This window comes from Halyomorpha halys, unplaced genomic scaffold (assembly GCF_000696795.3).
Source record: "Halyomorpha halys isolate HHAL.00 unplaced genomic scaffold, Hhal_1.1 Scaffold676.1, whole genome shotgun sequence".
NCBI lineage: Eukaryota > Metazoa > Arthropoda > Insecta > Hemiptera > Pentatomidae > Halyomorpha > Halyomorpha halys.
This window is the reverse complement of record NW_027111100.1, coordinates 216,843-232,280: the sequence shown is the minus strand read 5'-3', so window position 1 is coordinate 232,280 and position 15,438 is coordinate 216,843. Positions and strand designations below refer to the sequence as shown.

General features: G+C 28.2%; 1 protein-coding gene across 3 annotated transcripts in view; it reads right to left on the bottom strand.

Annotated features, from left to right (window-relative positions):
- The window catches only part of LOC106685275 (MAP kinase-interacting serine/threonine-protein kinase 1), a 177,939-nt gene that overhangs the window by 11,511 nt on the left and 150,990 nt on the right, over positions 1-15,438 (bottom strand). For 2 of the 3 annotated variants that reach the window (XM_067049193.1, XM_014427847.2), the window contains one exon: positions 230-358. In XM_067049193.1, coding sequence (XP_066905294.1) covers positions 230-358 — 129 coding nt within the window. Of the gene's footprint in view, positions 1-229; positions 359-13,624; positions 13,938-15,438 lie in introns of those variants that run through there. The other variant, XM_014427846.2, reaches the window with a different exon arrangement.

Here is a 15,438-nt window from a genome sequence, read left to right as displayed (position 1 = left end):
AATATCTTAATCTTTGTTATACAAATAATAATTTGTTAATTAGATATTCGTCTGTAGCAATAACAACAGCGTATATCAAGCAACATCAACAACTGTCTAAATAGAAACTGAAAATAAACAAGATGAGGAATGTCAACAAAGACCAGACACATTCTGTTTTCGTCCTCAGATATTTGGCTGAAAGTCTATAGCTTCAATTTATTAACCAATAAAATTTAAATATACATACCCTGAAAACAGGATGTTACAAGCGAGGCAGTGGTCTTCTTCCGGCGCCGCTGCCTCTTTGCCGCTGCCTTCCGCTCCTCCAGGACTTCGTTGGTCTTATCCCGAAGGACGCTAGGCCTGCCCTCTTCAACTGCAAACAAACAAATAATATTTAGAAAATACATATTTTCATTCCTTTAATAGAAATCAAGGATATCTTACTAAAAAAAAAAAAAGATATAATATTAATATATATTATAATAATAGGATTTGAAGTTTACTTCATGAATACGAAAGGAAAGAACATCGCCTTAAGGTTTTTGAAAATAAAGTGTTACGTAAAATATTCAAGCCGAGAAAGGATGATTTAACTAAAGAATTTAGAAGGCGCCTCAACGCCGAACTGAAGGAACTCCCCAATAAATAAAATTCAAGTTATAGCATTTCGGCAAATTAGAGGAGCGTGTAAGATTGTAGAGCTTAGTAACCAACGGATCCCTAAAATCTTAATTGACACTGAACCGAAGGGTAAACGTCCGAGAACACCAAAGCGTAGGTGGGAGGATTATTAACACTGATCTTGTTGATGTGGGATTGGATGAGTTTCACTGTACAGATGTATGTAGAGAGCAATAATATCAACATCAAACCCTCAGGTTCGTAAAGCTTAAATCATAATTACTAATGATGACTTCAACAACTATATTTACTGTGAATACCCAATCAAACAAAATACCCGACTGGTAGAAACCCTGGTTTGTCAATATAGCAACATAAACAATATGTCCCGGTCTATAAAAAAATGTTGTAAATTAGATATAATATTTGCTGACAAACTAAAACGTTAGTTTTGTAAATTTGACTTTTAATTTAGACCGACCGTCATACTCAGTAATAGAGATCAGTACTAGCTGTAAACACAATGAGTTATGTAAGTACCTTTAAGCACTAAGAATACTTGATCATCCTTCGATTTAGAATCAAGTTCACAATCGTAGAGTTCCATGTTAAACTTCATCGATCAGGGTCAGGTGGCCAATGAATAAAAATAAACCGAAGGTTTCCCGAGACTGTCAAAGATGGGCGACGGAAGTTCACTTTGATCCCCTCAAAAAATACGAGGCAAACATATTTCTTGTTGCGTTAGACAATGAATGTATTAACTTTAGATATTTGAATCTTAAAATAATATCGTTGCTTAAATTTTCGAACACATGACGAGTAATTAAATCGAAGTTTAGCATGAAGATGTTTATCCTTTTGATCTTCAGTAATGTAATTCCCAGTTGGCAATCGCCAAAGGATATACCGAAACTAAGACAAAAACAGAAGAGGAGCTTGACAGACGACCAGTTAAGAAAAATGCGAGGATAAAATAATGAAGGAATGATTGCTGTTTACATTAACATCCATCAAAGTTCAGCGACCTCCATGGAAGGGTCCAGCCCAGTTGTAGACTACACTCCGTTAACCATACCATACCACTTCTTTACGCAATACTCTACTTTCCACCGCCTCGTCATCTGCACAACAGTTAATAACTAATAACGGGGAACGTATACCTCTTAACTACACCTTTCCTACAAAGTTAGTGTCTTAGCAACTGATAAATCATAATAGATAATTTTTACATTTTAAGCTTTTTGTTCAAAATTAATTTGTTTTTAAATAAATGTTTTTCTTTTATTAAATACAGAAACGATTGCAAAAGAAAAAAAAAATGTGCTAGTCTTGGGACTGGCTGACAGAACAAAACTAAGTGTAAAGCGTATTAAAATATTATTAATAATGATCTAGGGTTCCCTCTTATAGCGTTATGCAGAAAATACTAAGATCAATAATAATAATAATTTGAATAAAATGGTCATTAGTTAAGTCTATTTAATCAGGAAGGCCTTTTTTATTATAAGAGGAGAGTATAAGTTAACAGGAGCTCAATGAATCAGGTACTGCACTGCTTAAGCTGCATGGCAGTGCCAGGATTGTTAAGATACTGTAAGCTCCTACACTCCTGTTACAATATAAAACTTTTCTGCTAGAATGACGATCGTTGCCTCTCCCCTCCAAAGTTTCATCTCGAGTCACCAAATCAATTAACTCCCATATATATATGTTTTTTCACTTCAAAACAGAATATTATTAACACTAAAAAAGACAATGTACTCAGTTGTTCTATACTTACGAATCTGACTAGAACCTTCTAGCTACAAAGAATAAACTGTTTGAAAACAGGTTTTTTACTCTTAGCGCTAGATTAGAAATTTGTCTATGTTTATGCAAAGAATCAAATTTTTATCGATACTAAGGATCATATCTGATTGAGAAGCAGTTTTATTTCAGTTTAATAATTATTTTGTATTTTTGGTCACTCTGTCTGAAAAAGTGACATAAAATATGATTTTCTTTAATGCAAATAAAATTAAGTGAATCTGAAAATGTTTCTAATTCCCTCGTGAAACCTAAAATGAATAGCGGTTGATATTTGTAAAGTTCAAGTGAAGCTTCTAATCGAATCGCGTAATTAATTTATTAAATTAAAGGATTCAAAAAGAAAATTTAAATATAATAATGCAAAATGAAAAAAAAAAAGATATATATTTATAAATAATGTTTTATTTCTCTATATTATATATGGATCTGTAATATTTTATTCTTTATAGAATGATGATTAAAATTTTTATTCATTTATTTTTTTTTAATAACCCCTATTTTTGAATTTCATTTATGGTTTTTAGCATGAATATATATTCTGGTCCTGCACTGTTTCCTTCTTCTGTAGTGGCCTACATTTTAAGGAGTTTTTGACTTGTATTTTTGTTGTAGTGGGCGTTCTTCGAATGATTGCGAGTTCGAGATTAAAATTAAAATTCATAAAAATATAAATAAATCTTTATTTTTTAATCTTAGGCGAGAAGGTATGGTATAATGACTCACAATCATTATTTAGCACAAGTCCTGAAGAGAAAACGAAACCGTATCCGAAGAGGGTTTATGTTTCTTTCGCATACAAAATACTGCACTATGATGACGTAAGTTCCAAGATCAATTACAGGTATTCTATGCAGAAGAAATGCCTCTGCAAGCTCCATACTAAGAACGTCAAAATAAGGCCGAGATAAAATGATAAAAATGTTTTTGTCTTATTGCCAAGACCTTAAACATAAGACATTTTGACTGAAATTAACTAAATACAAAGATGGTAAGTCGTGAATTTTTTATGCAGAACATAGCTTACAGATAGACTACCCAAAGGGACATTATTGCTCTTTTAAATTTTTAAAATTAGAAAATAGGAAATATTACACAATAAAAATAAAAGGATTTCAATTTTTTTTTTATATCATTACATTTTCGATCAAAAACAGTAATAAATTCAAATACGAGAATAAGTATTTTTAATTAAAAGGGTAAAATGTACAAAGTTAGTAGGGAAAATTTTGAATAATAAAGCAAATAATATTCTAGACTAAAGCGCATGAGCCCAATATTTTTTATTTATACTACAATAAGAAAAAAATATTGTTTTAAATTCTATTGTACACGAAAGCGAAATATTTTACTCACTAGAAACTAATAAATATTAAACATGAGAAAAAAATTATATTTTCTAAATATTAAAGTTAATCAAGATTCAACTTCATTGGCATCGAAACGAAAAAATTAGCCACTTCCCGTTTCAACATATGAACTAAAGGAAAATTAATTTAAAAAATAATAATAATTTCCACTTTGAAGTAATAGAAGTTATTAAAGAGAATCGATAGGGGGGAGATAAGGAGATTCGCTGGAACGGTATCGGTCAAAGACCTCTTCACAAAACGGGGTGCGCCCGAACCCTCATTCAATTTTCGCCAGGCACAATGCAAGCACCATGACTTTCTATTTTGTACCAAGGTTTCGGCGGTATAAATGTATAATAAAAATGGTAAGATAATTTTTATAACCCGAAAAATAAAATAAATACGAACATTTATGAATAAAAAATAAATTTTAAATAAATAAAAAATAAGTTTCAAATGTAAAATAATACGGTTTAATTATTTATTTATGTATTTTGAATTTATTTATAGTAACAAAAATTATTAATTTTCCCTTTATATTTAATAAAATATAAGGATTTATTTTATCTGTTGTGAGTAAACCTTTTAATACCAAATTTCTTAAAATTTATATAATGCTTGTCAATAAACGTGATGAAAAGTAAATTATAATATCAAATATAATTCATACAATTCTTGAAAACATATTGTGAGAAATATAATATTAAAGAATACAATGCAACGACAATTTTGTTTTTCTGTGTGAAATAAATTAGGCAATATAAGTATTTAAAAGTTTTCAAGATTGGGATAATTTTATCTAGAGTGTGTGTGTGTCTATGTTATATTGTAACAATTAATTTGTACCCCTTCTTTGTAATATTTTGTGATCATTTTTTTGTATTTTTCTTAAACAATAAATAATTCCAACTTCAACTATAAAATTTATCTAATTAATAATCGTTATTAATGCAACAAAAATAATCAAATAAATATGAAAAACACAATAACAGGATTTTTAATATGTAAAAAAAAGTGCTTAAATATGAAATATAATTACTTTGCTTCTACCCCTCAACAGTTTCAAAATCTCAAAACCTGGGAAATATAATAACCTACTTAAATCTAAGAAAATTTCGGTATAAAATTTAACTGAAAGAATCACTAAAATTTAAAATTCATATACTCTTACTTGAAAATAAGTAAGGATATAAGAAAATGTATAATACCTTTGTATTTATTTATCATGTAATATATAAGTTAAGAATAAGAGATTTTACTGATATTATGTGAGAATAAAAAAAATATTATTGTCAAGTGTTAACATTCGTAACAAGAACAGTTAAAATAAAAAAAACACTTAAGAAAATTGCAATATTTCATACTTTACATATACCTACTTGTACACAGGAAGTCTTAAGTCTCACTTCATAATTATTTAGGTTAAATATTTCTTCTAAAAAACAAAATCACTATTTCATTTAACCATTACAACGTTTTGAAGTTTATATTTCACCTAAATAAGGATGAAAAAATTCTCAAATATACCGGAGAAAATTAAACTACTCTAATATAGTTGGGAAATTAAAACGTTTAATTCCTAACATATTGTTGTAGCAGCACCTACTATAATATTAAAAAATTATTAGTACAAATAATTTTTAAAATTGAATAACGATGGATAGTTTAAAAAGTTCATAATATATTATTCTGAATAAAATCCTAACAAAATCTATTAAACCTAAACTGAAATAATATAAACATGCAATTTATTTAGATTTATGTTAACATTACATTGAAAAGATCAATACAAACAATAAGATTTAATCTCCATGAAGCCACAAATAATACTAAGGTTTTCGAATCACAAAAATATTTCTATACGAGTCGTTAATGAGTTTAAGACGGAGAAATTCTAAGCTGGGACGAACACGCCCATGTGTACAGAGAAGTAGGCGCAGCTCGCAGCGTTGCCAGGCAGGGCTCCGAAACGTCAGGAGGTGATTCGAAGGTCGGAGTATGGCCTGATCTCGTCCATATCTCTACCGCATATATAGATATATATATATATACCGCTTTTATCTATAGATTGCCCTATCTATACGAGTAAACATATCAAAACATCCTTAGTGCGCAGAGGGTCAAGATAATGGAGAATATTTTCATATCAATATGCAATAAAAACAAAGCATGACACATAATCGGAACCACGAAATGAGAAAGCAGCTACAATAAAAAAAAAAAAAATATCTATAAGGTTCGCTAATCCTAAAATGATTTCATTTATACTGAAAGATATCTGACAAATTCGTAGCGAAGGCGAAAATTCATGTTGTTCTTTACCTCTGTTCTAGACTAAACAAATAATAAATCCTACAGCATTGTAAACATAACAAACCTATTGCGGTTCCGTCCACACACTAATTTCAGCTTCAAACCTCTAATATTTACAAATGTTTTCAAAGAACGCTATTTTGAAAGCTCTTTTAGACGCATTTGGCCAGTGATCAAAGAGTCTTTTTGAACTTTTAATTTCGCAACCAACTTTTTGAAAAGAAAAAAAAAAGCCTCATTTACGTAAATTCTAAAACTGGGCGAAAATTTCGTCTGGAAGTAACTGTGGTTGTGAAACATTGGAAACATGAAAAATATAGTTAAGCCCTGATTCTTACTTCAATGTTTAAGTTCCTTAGTCCTCAGTAATTTCGGTAAGATATCCCCTTTAGAAACTAATTGCGAGAAAAATTTTCTGCAACTTTATATTTTGGTAGTTTTTATTTTTTTTTTTTTAATATCAGTATATTAGGACTGGAGGATAGGAAAACAAATTTAATTCTAGACTACACCTCCAAATAACATATATGTACAAAAAATAAATACTAAGACCTTAAGACTAAATTAATGATACAGTTATAAAAAAAACAACTCGTACATTGTCAAAATTATCATATATAAGAAAAACAAAAAAGAATAGAATGAAAATTTGTTGAACTCTCTTGTGAAGTGGAACTTATACATTAATAAAAAAAGGTTATACTGGGGGACAAAAATACTTATTTTTTTACGGCATGGCTATTGGAGTGAAATTTAAATACGTTAATATATTACGGTACACGACTTATAGTTACTTTGTTTAAATTAACTCATTTTCTTCCCTTTTTACCTTAACTTATCAATATAATTTATGCAAATTTCGAATTCGAGTTTTCAACTCTGACAATTTTTATTAAACTCACCAAGTTATTGTAAAATTAAACGGTCTTCAACATCATCTAGGTATTATGATCATTGAAATAGTTCAAAAGTGCTTAAATAACGAATTTTTAAAAATCATCACCTTAAGAACGAAGCCTAATTTTTTAACCAAACTCTTTGTTAAAAATAGATAAATGAAAAATGTTAAAATAATTTATGAATAAATATAGGGAAAACAAAAGAAAAAGAGATATCTGGTCCGAGGAAGAGTTGAACTATAAATTAAACTATTGTATTCTATTCAGGAATAAAATTATATTCATTACTCTTACCGCAAGAAACTCTAAAATAAGAATTTTACAGTAAAGGAAAAATAAAAATTATTTGTTTATAATTTTCGCTTTCCATGGTCTTAAGATTATTCTTTTCGAAAATTACAAAAATATCTATAACACCTAAGCAGTACTTTCGATTGTACACAGGCTGTTATGTGAAAGTTGTGCGGCGCACCGTATAAGATGTTTTAATATTATTTTCACAAAAAAAAAAAAAAAAGTTCCTGATAATAAACTGATCTATTGAAAATAAAAATATATTTAGTTATCTAGCGTGTTGTCATGTTTATACAAGTATGATAATATTTAAAGCGCCTTGTTTTGTTTATGTGAATTTTTATAAATAAATAAGCTGAAAAAAAATGAGCTTTTTTGTTCGACCTATGTTGTTTTAATTAAAATTTATTAGATATTTTGAAATACATATTCTTCGTTCTCATCAGACCATAAATAGACAATAGTAGTCGTTTAGTTTGTAAAAATTAATACTTTTTTTTCTCTCATAATAGTATGAATCGACTTTATTTAAAAAACTGGAGTCAATTTTCGATGTGTGTATACTTGATTTATCTACATTACCGAATCATCGACTTTATAAACATTTGAGCCGGAAAATCACTGGCTAATGTTATAAATATTGATATAATAACTCCAAAAGCCTGCGTAGTAGAGTAGTAAAGGAATTAATCCTTTCGTTTCTATAATTTATCAGCCATGAATATACAGCTATTTTTTCAAGAATATATCTAATAGTTTTAATTAATAATACAAAATGAGAAACGTGTCAGTTGAATAAAATTAAATTCAACACAGACTCTACACTAATTACCATGTAAATTAAAGGTAATGAGGCAACTTTTCTCTAAAAAAAACTAGAAGCGAATCAAGGCCTTTCAGTTCAGTCAGTATCCGACGTCATGAGGGTAATGTGTTGATAAAAAGTAAAGAATTTAATTCCTTCCCACCCTATTATATAACGAACAATAAGTATTACAAATATCACATGAATATACAGTCATATTAACTAACAAACAGAGGTTTTTATTATTTCTTTGAAATGATAATTGGAATAAAACTATACTAATAATTCTATATAAATATTTCAGCAAATAAATCATAGTCAACTACCAAATATCAAACAATAATAGTCAAAATAGATAACAGTCAACTTAAAATCACTTGAGGTTTATTTTATTTCTTTGAAATGATAATTGCAATAAAACTATTCTAATAATTTTACATAAATATTTCAGCAAAAAATTAATAGGTTAACAAGGGTCTGTATGATCGACTATCGAATCACTAATACAGGAAGAACCTCACTTGTGTTCAGTCTGGTCAAATATTATGTTCCAAAGTATTGGAGTAATGTGCCATGAACGTAATTGGAGATAACCGTCAAATATATTTCAAATGTGAAAGTAAATATTGGATTAAAAAATTAATAACATTAGTAAAAATATATTTCTCCAAGTAAGTGGCCCTATGGATGATAAAATAAATTCAAATTTTAAGAATATATATTTAAGGCTAAATTTACGAAAACATTATACCTATATTGGACGAAAAATATTACCTTTCAATAAATCTTTATTTAAAATTAAAATTGTAATACAAAAAAAAAAAACTGATTTATTACTCAACATCATTCCAATACCAGCGATGTTCATTTTCAAATTTTTAATTAACAATTTTGTTACTATATTGTCATGGTAATTAACCATTGATTTAATGCTTCTGTATTTTTCAAAATGTTGGATCTTTTATGTTTTATGAAATATGTTAATTATTTGTAATTTATTCAGTTTATTTTTATTTATTTCGATTTTTCAATGCTACTTAATTTGTATCTAAATAAATGTTTATAGGTTATATTTTTAGTTAGTTATATTTTAAATAATATATTTTTTTTAATTGGATATATTTTGTTTTATTTTATTTTTTACACTAATATTTTTTCTATTTTGCATATTTTTTTTTGTATTAATCGTACCAACTTCCAGTGGTTTCCTAACCTTTTTGACACTAGTAGGAAAATGGTGGAACCCCTATATTTTCATTTGATAAAAATAGTGAGTTAAATGCCACCTTTTCAGCAACAGCTTTTAATGGCTAGATAACTGAAAAAATCCTGAAAACAATCTGAGATGGTAAGGTTTAAAACTGTATAGAGTTGATATAGTATTACTCATTCCTGAATTATTCGGCATAACTCCAGTTGGGAACCACTGCTCTAGACAATAACATATGTAAATGAATAAATAATTGAAAATACTATATTGCCACAAGCTGAAAGAATGTCAATAGTTGAATCACATCTGACAAAAACAACAGTTGAATCACATTGGATTTAAGAATTTGGAAGAAATTTTTTCACTTCGTGGTAATATAGTGACATAATTGATATTATAATATATATAGTTTAATATGATTGGACTCATTTTAAACTGCAATGCCTCAAAAACTATTTCAAATTTTGTAATGCTATTAAAAAGAATGAATGAATGAATGAACCGACCGTTAAATTTAAAAATTAAAATTAAGTAAAATATTAGAAATTAATAAAAACAAAGTAATAAGTTAATGGATAAATAAAATAAAAAGATGGGACAATCTAAGGCTTCCCTATGAAGTTAAGTTAGAAGTCTTCAGTTACGAAAGCAGCGCAGTTGGGTAACTAGTGAGCTTCCATCACCTGACTTTTTATCCGGTTAACCTTGGCCTACGTGGCGCTTCGGTGCACTCCCAACCAACTGCCATCTTTTTTTTACTTTTCCTTTTATTTTGTGGTTGTGTATCTTTTGCTCTCTTTTTTCGTTGGCGAGTCTATTGAGAAAAATCGGATGTGTAAAGGAGATAGCCGCCATTCAGATGGACAACATATGTCGAAACTAATCCGATAGAATTTATTTAGATATTTACAGTAACTAGATAATAAATATATATTTTCCATATTGTACATATACTTCCATATTACTGTACTGTATTGTACATATACTTTCATATTACTGTATTGTACCGTAATACTTTGTTACTACTTGTTCACAACAAAATTCACAAACATATTTTTTATATCGCTTGTCTTTCAGTAGAGAGAATGATAAAGTAAAATTTCAATAGTTTTCAAAAAATTACTAGTAATAATTTAGTAATTTCTTGTTGCAAAATTCTTACCTTTTTCTTTTTATACCTACATATGACAGAGACATACTACCTACCATTATAGTATCATAAATATTAAATCGAAGACTGAATTTATAGTTTGTCATTCTGTCGACTGTAAGGTTCACATATAAGAAATTATAAATTCTATAAATGTGACCTAAAAATCAAATTTGGAAAATTAAATCAATCTTGGGGAATGAAACAGATGTAAGTATATCATGAATATGATTACAATTAAGCAGTATTAATTCAAAAATTAATATAACCATTTCTCATATATATATAATTTTTTCGTAGTATCCGATTAATTTGTAACAATACTTTAATTATTAGTCATATTGAAACATAACTTTTAAAATAAACTTAATAATTCTTAAAATTTAGAATTAGAATTTTAATTTAAGTAGTAAAATTATACAAATCAATGGGATACTATAAAAAACTATTTTATAACCATTTAAAAAAGTGTATATATTGAATTTTAATAATACTCCTCAATTGTAACTTGAAATATTAAGCTACAATTATTTAAGTTCATTCTAGGTTATTAGTTTTTAAAATAATTTTATTAAGAAATAGAAATATATAAAGAGTAATTTTGCACTAAAAATGTATTTAATTTCAAAACATCCTATTTACAATTTATTTAAGTATATGATAAATGTGTTTGTACATACTGTAAGTATGTAGTCTAGTAATATGTAAGCAATTAGACTTATTAACGAACGAAAATATGATAAGTTAAGAACTAAAGGACCGGTAAACATCAGAGGAGTAGACCAAAACGTAGATGGGAGTATTGCATAAGGCTGATTTTATGAATTTGGGTTTGGATAGCGGTCGAGTTTTATCGGCATATAACCTTTGGGTAGTTTATCAATTTTTAGATTATATATTTTATTACTTTTATAACATATATTAATTACATTTGCTTAAGTTAGTTTAAACCCTTTTTTTTAAGCATGGATTCTCTTTTAAATAACATCAAAGTGTGGTAGCATATACAGGTAAAGGTATATTTCGAATGGGTAGAAACAAACTATAAAAGAAAAAATTAAGCACCCCTCTAATAAAATACATCATTAATATGTGTAGTCAGTAATATGTTAAATAGCAGAGATATAAACGATAAACGATATGTAAACAAAGCAATAAAAATAATATAAAGTATTTGCCGGCTTTATCTGCCCATAAGAACCCCTGACAGCTTTCGAAAATACTAAACCAGAAAGGGCGACATTCTTGGCTGGAGTACGCCACAGGGCCGGTAGCCGGGGCAGGCTGACCATTAAACAGGAAACACGCGAAAAAAAAAAAGAAAAGAAAAACGAATGCCTACGCCTCGATACTACGCCGCAAGCCGGCACCCTATCCATGCTCCAAGTAAACAAAATAAAAATGGAGGAAAGAAATATGTACAAGGTCAGCCTATAAGTTTCTTTCATTCAAACATCGCTAAAGCAATAATTCTTAACAATCTATTCCGTCGTACGAGAAAAAAAAAAAGATACATTATCTTAACATATACATGGTACTAACAACTAATTCATAATTCATAATGTCTGTGTTTTACTATAAAAAGTAAACTAAATTATTAGAAATCCTTTAAAATATCTACATGATATATAAATTAAAACTAAACAAGAAAATTATAACAATCATCAACGGCCCTATTGATGTATACAATTTTTACTTTTGTTTAATTGGGACTAAAAAAATTTAAAATTTGTAAATTTGATCAAAATTAATAATTTCATTTAAATAAATAATTAATATGATATAAGACTAATAATTAAAATAGTAGCTGAATATTATTACTTTAAAACAATGTCTAATGTCCTTTTTTTTCCTATTGGAGTTGAATTGAAACCAAAAAATCAAACACAAAAATTTTAAAAAATATAAAATAAAAAATCAACAAATAATTCTAAAGAAAGACTAGAAACTTGTATGTAATACATATATAAAACTTATTACATAATATATAGTTGATATTCGTATAAGAGTATTTCTTGATAAAGTGGTAACGATGAGAGTGGCGGAGGGGATAGACTGTTCTAGAACGGGCAAAGCCTACCCCAACAGCTGCTAAGTTAAAAGGACTAGAGGACCTCCTTCCATTCTACATTGTTGTCCTCATCCCCATCTTATCAAAGGGTTCCTTTCATCCGAGTACTTAATAATGCAAGACCGGCAACAAAAAAAAAACTGTTAAAACATAACTGAGTTCTATTTAATTTTTAAGAATATAACTCACGATGCCAACTCTCGAAAGAGGTTTCTGTAATGTCAACGGTTTAGACCTAAAACGCAACGTCGGCATTCGCTTACATCGAAAAAAAAAAAAATTAAAAATTCAAATGTACGATCTGGTTTATTCATTAATATTCACTATCGTTTTATTCTGGACTAAGATACAGTAGAATTATAATTTCATAAACAGGATTAGCTCGAACTGGTTTTGAAAACAAAAAAGAAGATTGAGTAATGCTAAAGCACAAGAATCTGATGCAACACAGGGATATGTTTCAGCGATCGAATCATCATTGATACTCGTTCGGTTGCTAGAGAACGCCGGATCGTTCGTGTCAGGGCATGTCCTCTGGGGAATAACGTCGACACGTAACCGACTTGAAAATTTTTATATCAGTCATCGACGTAGGATCATCAAGTGATAAAAGATAAGAAAAAAAAAACAGTAGAGAAAGAATTAAAATTAAACCGGTATATAAATAGAGATCGCAATGTGACTTTCACTGCTTTGTTTATGTTAGGTTTAAAAACATTTAAAGTTTATTTTCGGTGTGTTTAGGTCTGAAGGGATGCCGGTAGGTTCTACCGGCCAACAGCGCCAAATCAAAACTTTCCGGCGTATAAATAAAAATACATATATTTTTTAAATAAGTGAATGAGTTATTAACATAATTAAATAATGTTGAGGAATAAAAATATGTGTTAACATAATAGTAAAATACTTAATATTATGAATTAATAAAAAAAAAAAAAATTTAAAAATGAGATGAAATAAAATATTTTGATAACTGTATATTAATAAATAAAGGAACAAAATAAATGAAATTTTCTGTAGAATATGCATTTCATATGATAACCTTAAATGATAAATATTATGATATGATAATATGAGTAAATATTACAAAAAATTTAAATAAAATTATGACTTACTTGAAGGGATGGGCTCTTCACTTTTCAATTCTTCCAAAATTCTTTCAACCATTCTTATACTCAAATAACCGTTATAAAATTACAAAACAGCCTTTGGCCCTTATTTATATAAAATAATATATATATATAAATACGATCTATAGGAACTTTGTACAGAGACACTATACTCTATATATATTAATGATCACAGTCTTGATATTTTGTACTGGACCGCAGCACTCTACTCGAACGAACAACAAGAACACAGGCTAGTAGGCCATCTGACAGGACTCTGGTCTAGACGTAGCAGCGGGGTCTGGCGAAATGACGCGGCCTTCAGCTCCCGCAGGACTTTTGAAGGCTCGCACCGGGAGTGGGGGCAGTTGGGTCAGTGCGCAGTTCTCCCCCACTCCCGTCTTTATTTATACCATTCTCCAACTTCACTCTCTTATAATATCAAGCAATCTCCTTATAATATGTACATCTTAAAATTGAATCGTACCTTATCTCATATCCAAAAGGTAATCGTAAACATCCGCAACATTTTCCGAAAAAACAAGGTACTCGAGGCTATCGAGTTTATACAATTTTTTTCAAATGAGTATTTTGATAAATATTGAAATCAGTATAAACAATTTCAATTAGAAAATAATCAAAAGCTGAAGAAAATATAAAACAATAATGCAGTGAAACAATAGGATATTATGATAAAAATATTTTTTATTTTCTGTATTATTTACTCGCACAACACGAAACATGTCCCCAGACATAAATTAACCGGGTCTTTGAGATAATCTACTGCAAAAAATAAATAAATAAACTGTTGAGAACATACTAATTCTGTAAAATAAAACAAAATAACTGACTATACGGCTCTAATTTAAAACTGAAAAATATTTAATATCTTTTATACCGAGTTTTCCTTCCTTCTTAAGTTGTGTTACTAGTGAGAATACGAGATATATACCAAAATTAATGACCAACATACTTTTGATTTTGAAAATACTATGATTTTAAATAAAGAAAATAATACATCCAAAAGAAAAATACTTGAGTCCATTTACATATCAGAATACTAATTATACCGTGAATTTTAAAACAGATACAAGAAATCTGAATCAACAATATGCAGAGATTTTTAAGTAAAATTAATTTACGAAAAATATAGGATACAATTGATGTTGATAATTATAATTAATCTTTACATGAATTGTAATAATAAAAGAAAGAGGAAATTTAAAAAACATATAGTTGTAACAAATAAATTAAATGTCTGACCTGTAGTGTAGAGAAGGTTAGGTTACAAATATTGTTGTGATAAATTATAGAAAGTAGACTGTGATAAAAAGTTTTAATTTTTAATTTATTGTGAAAAATTGACTAATTAGGTATGATTTAAGAATGCTTATTTACAAAATTATATGATTCCCTAATGTTTTAATGTCTTATAGGGTAATTTGTGGACTAACAGTAATGACCTGGGCAGAATAGCCTCCATAAAGTGGTTTTTTAAAATGTTGTGGTTCTAAAATGTTATTAAGGTATGACAATTTATTAATAATATTGCTATTTGTTTAAAATTGTTAAAGATACAATTGTCCTTGAGGATGGTTGAATTGGTCGAAAAGTCGGACTTATGGAAAAATAAAAAAGTGTTTTGAGACTAAAGTTGGATAAAATTTATTTATTTAAACAAAATTATTTTTTTTTTTTTTTTAACACCAACTAAATATATAGGACCGAAGAATTTTTTCTTTAGTTTTTCTTATGTGAAATTAGAATCCTGAATGTAAATTGAATTAATTTAAAAAAAAATAAACAAATAATTATAAAAA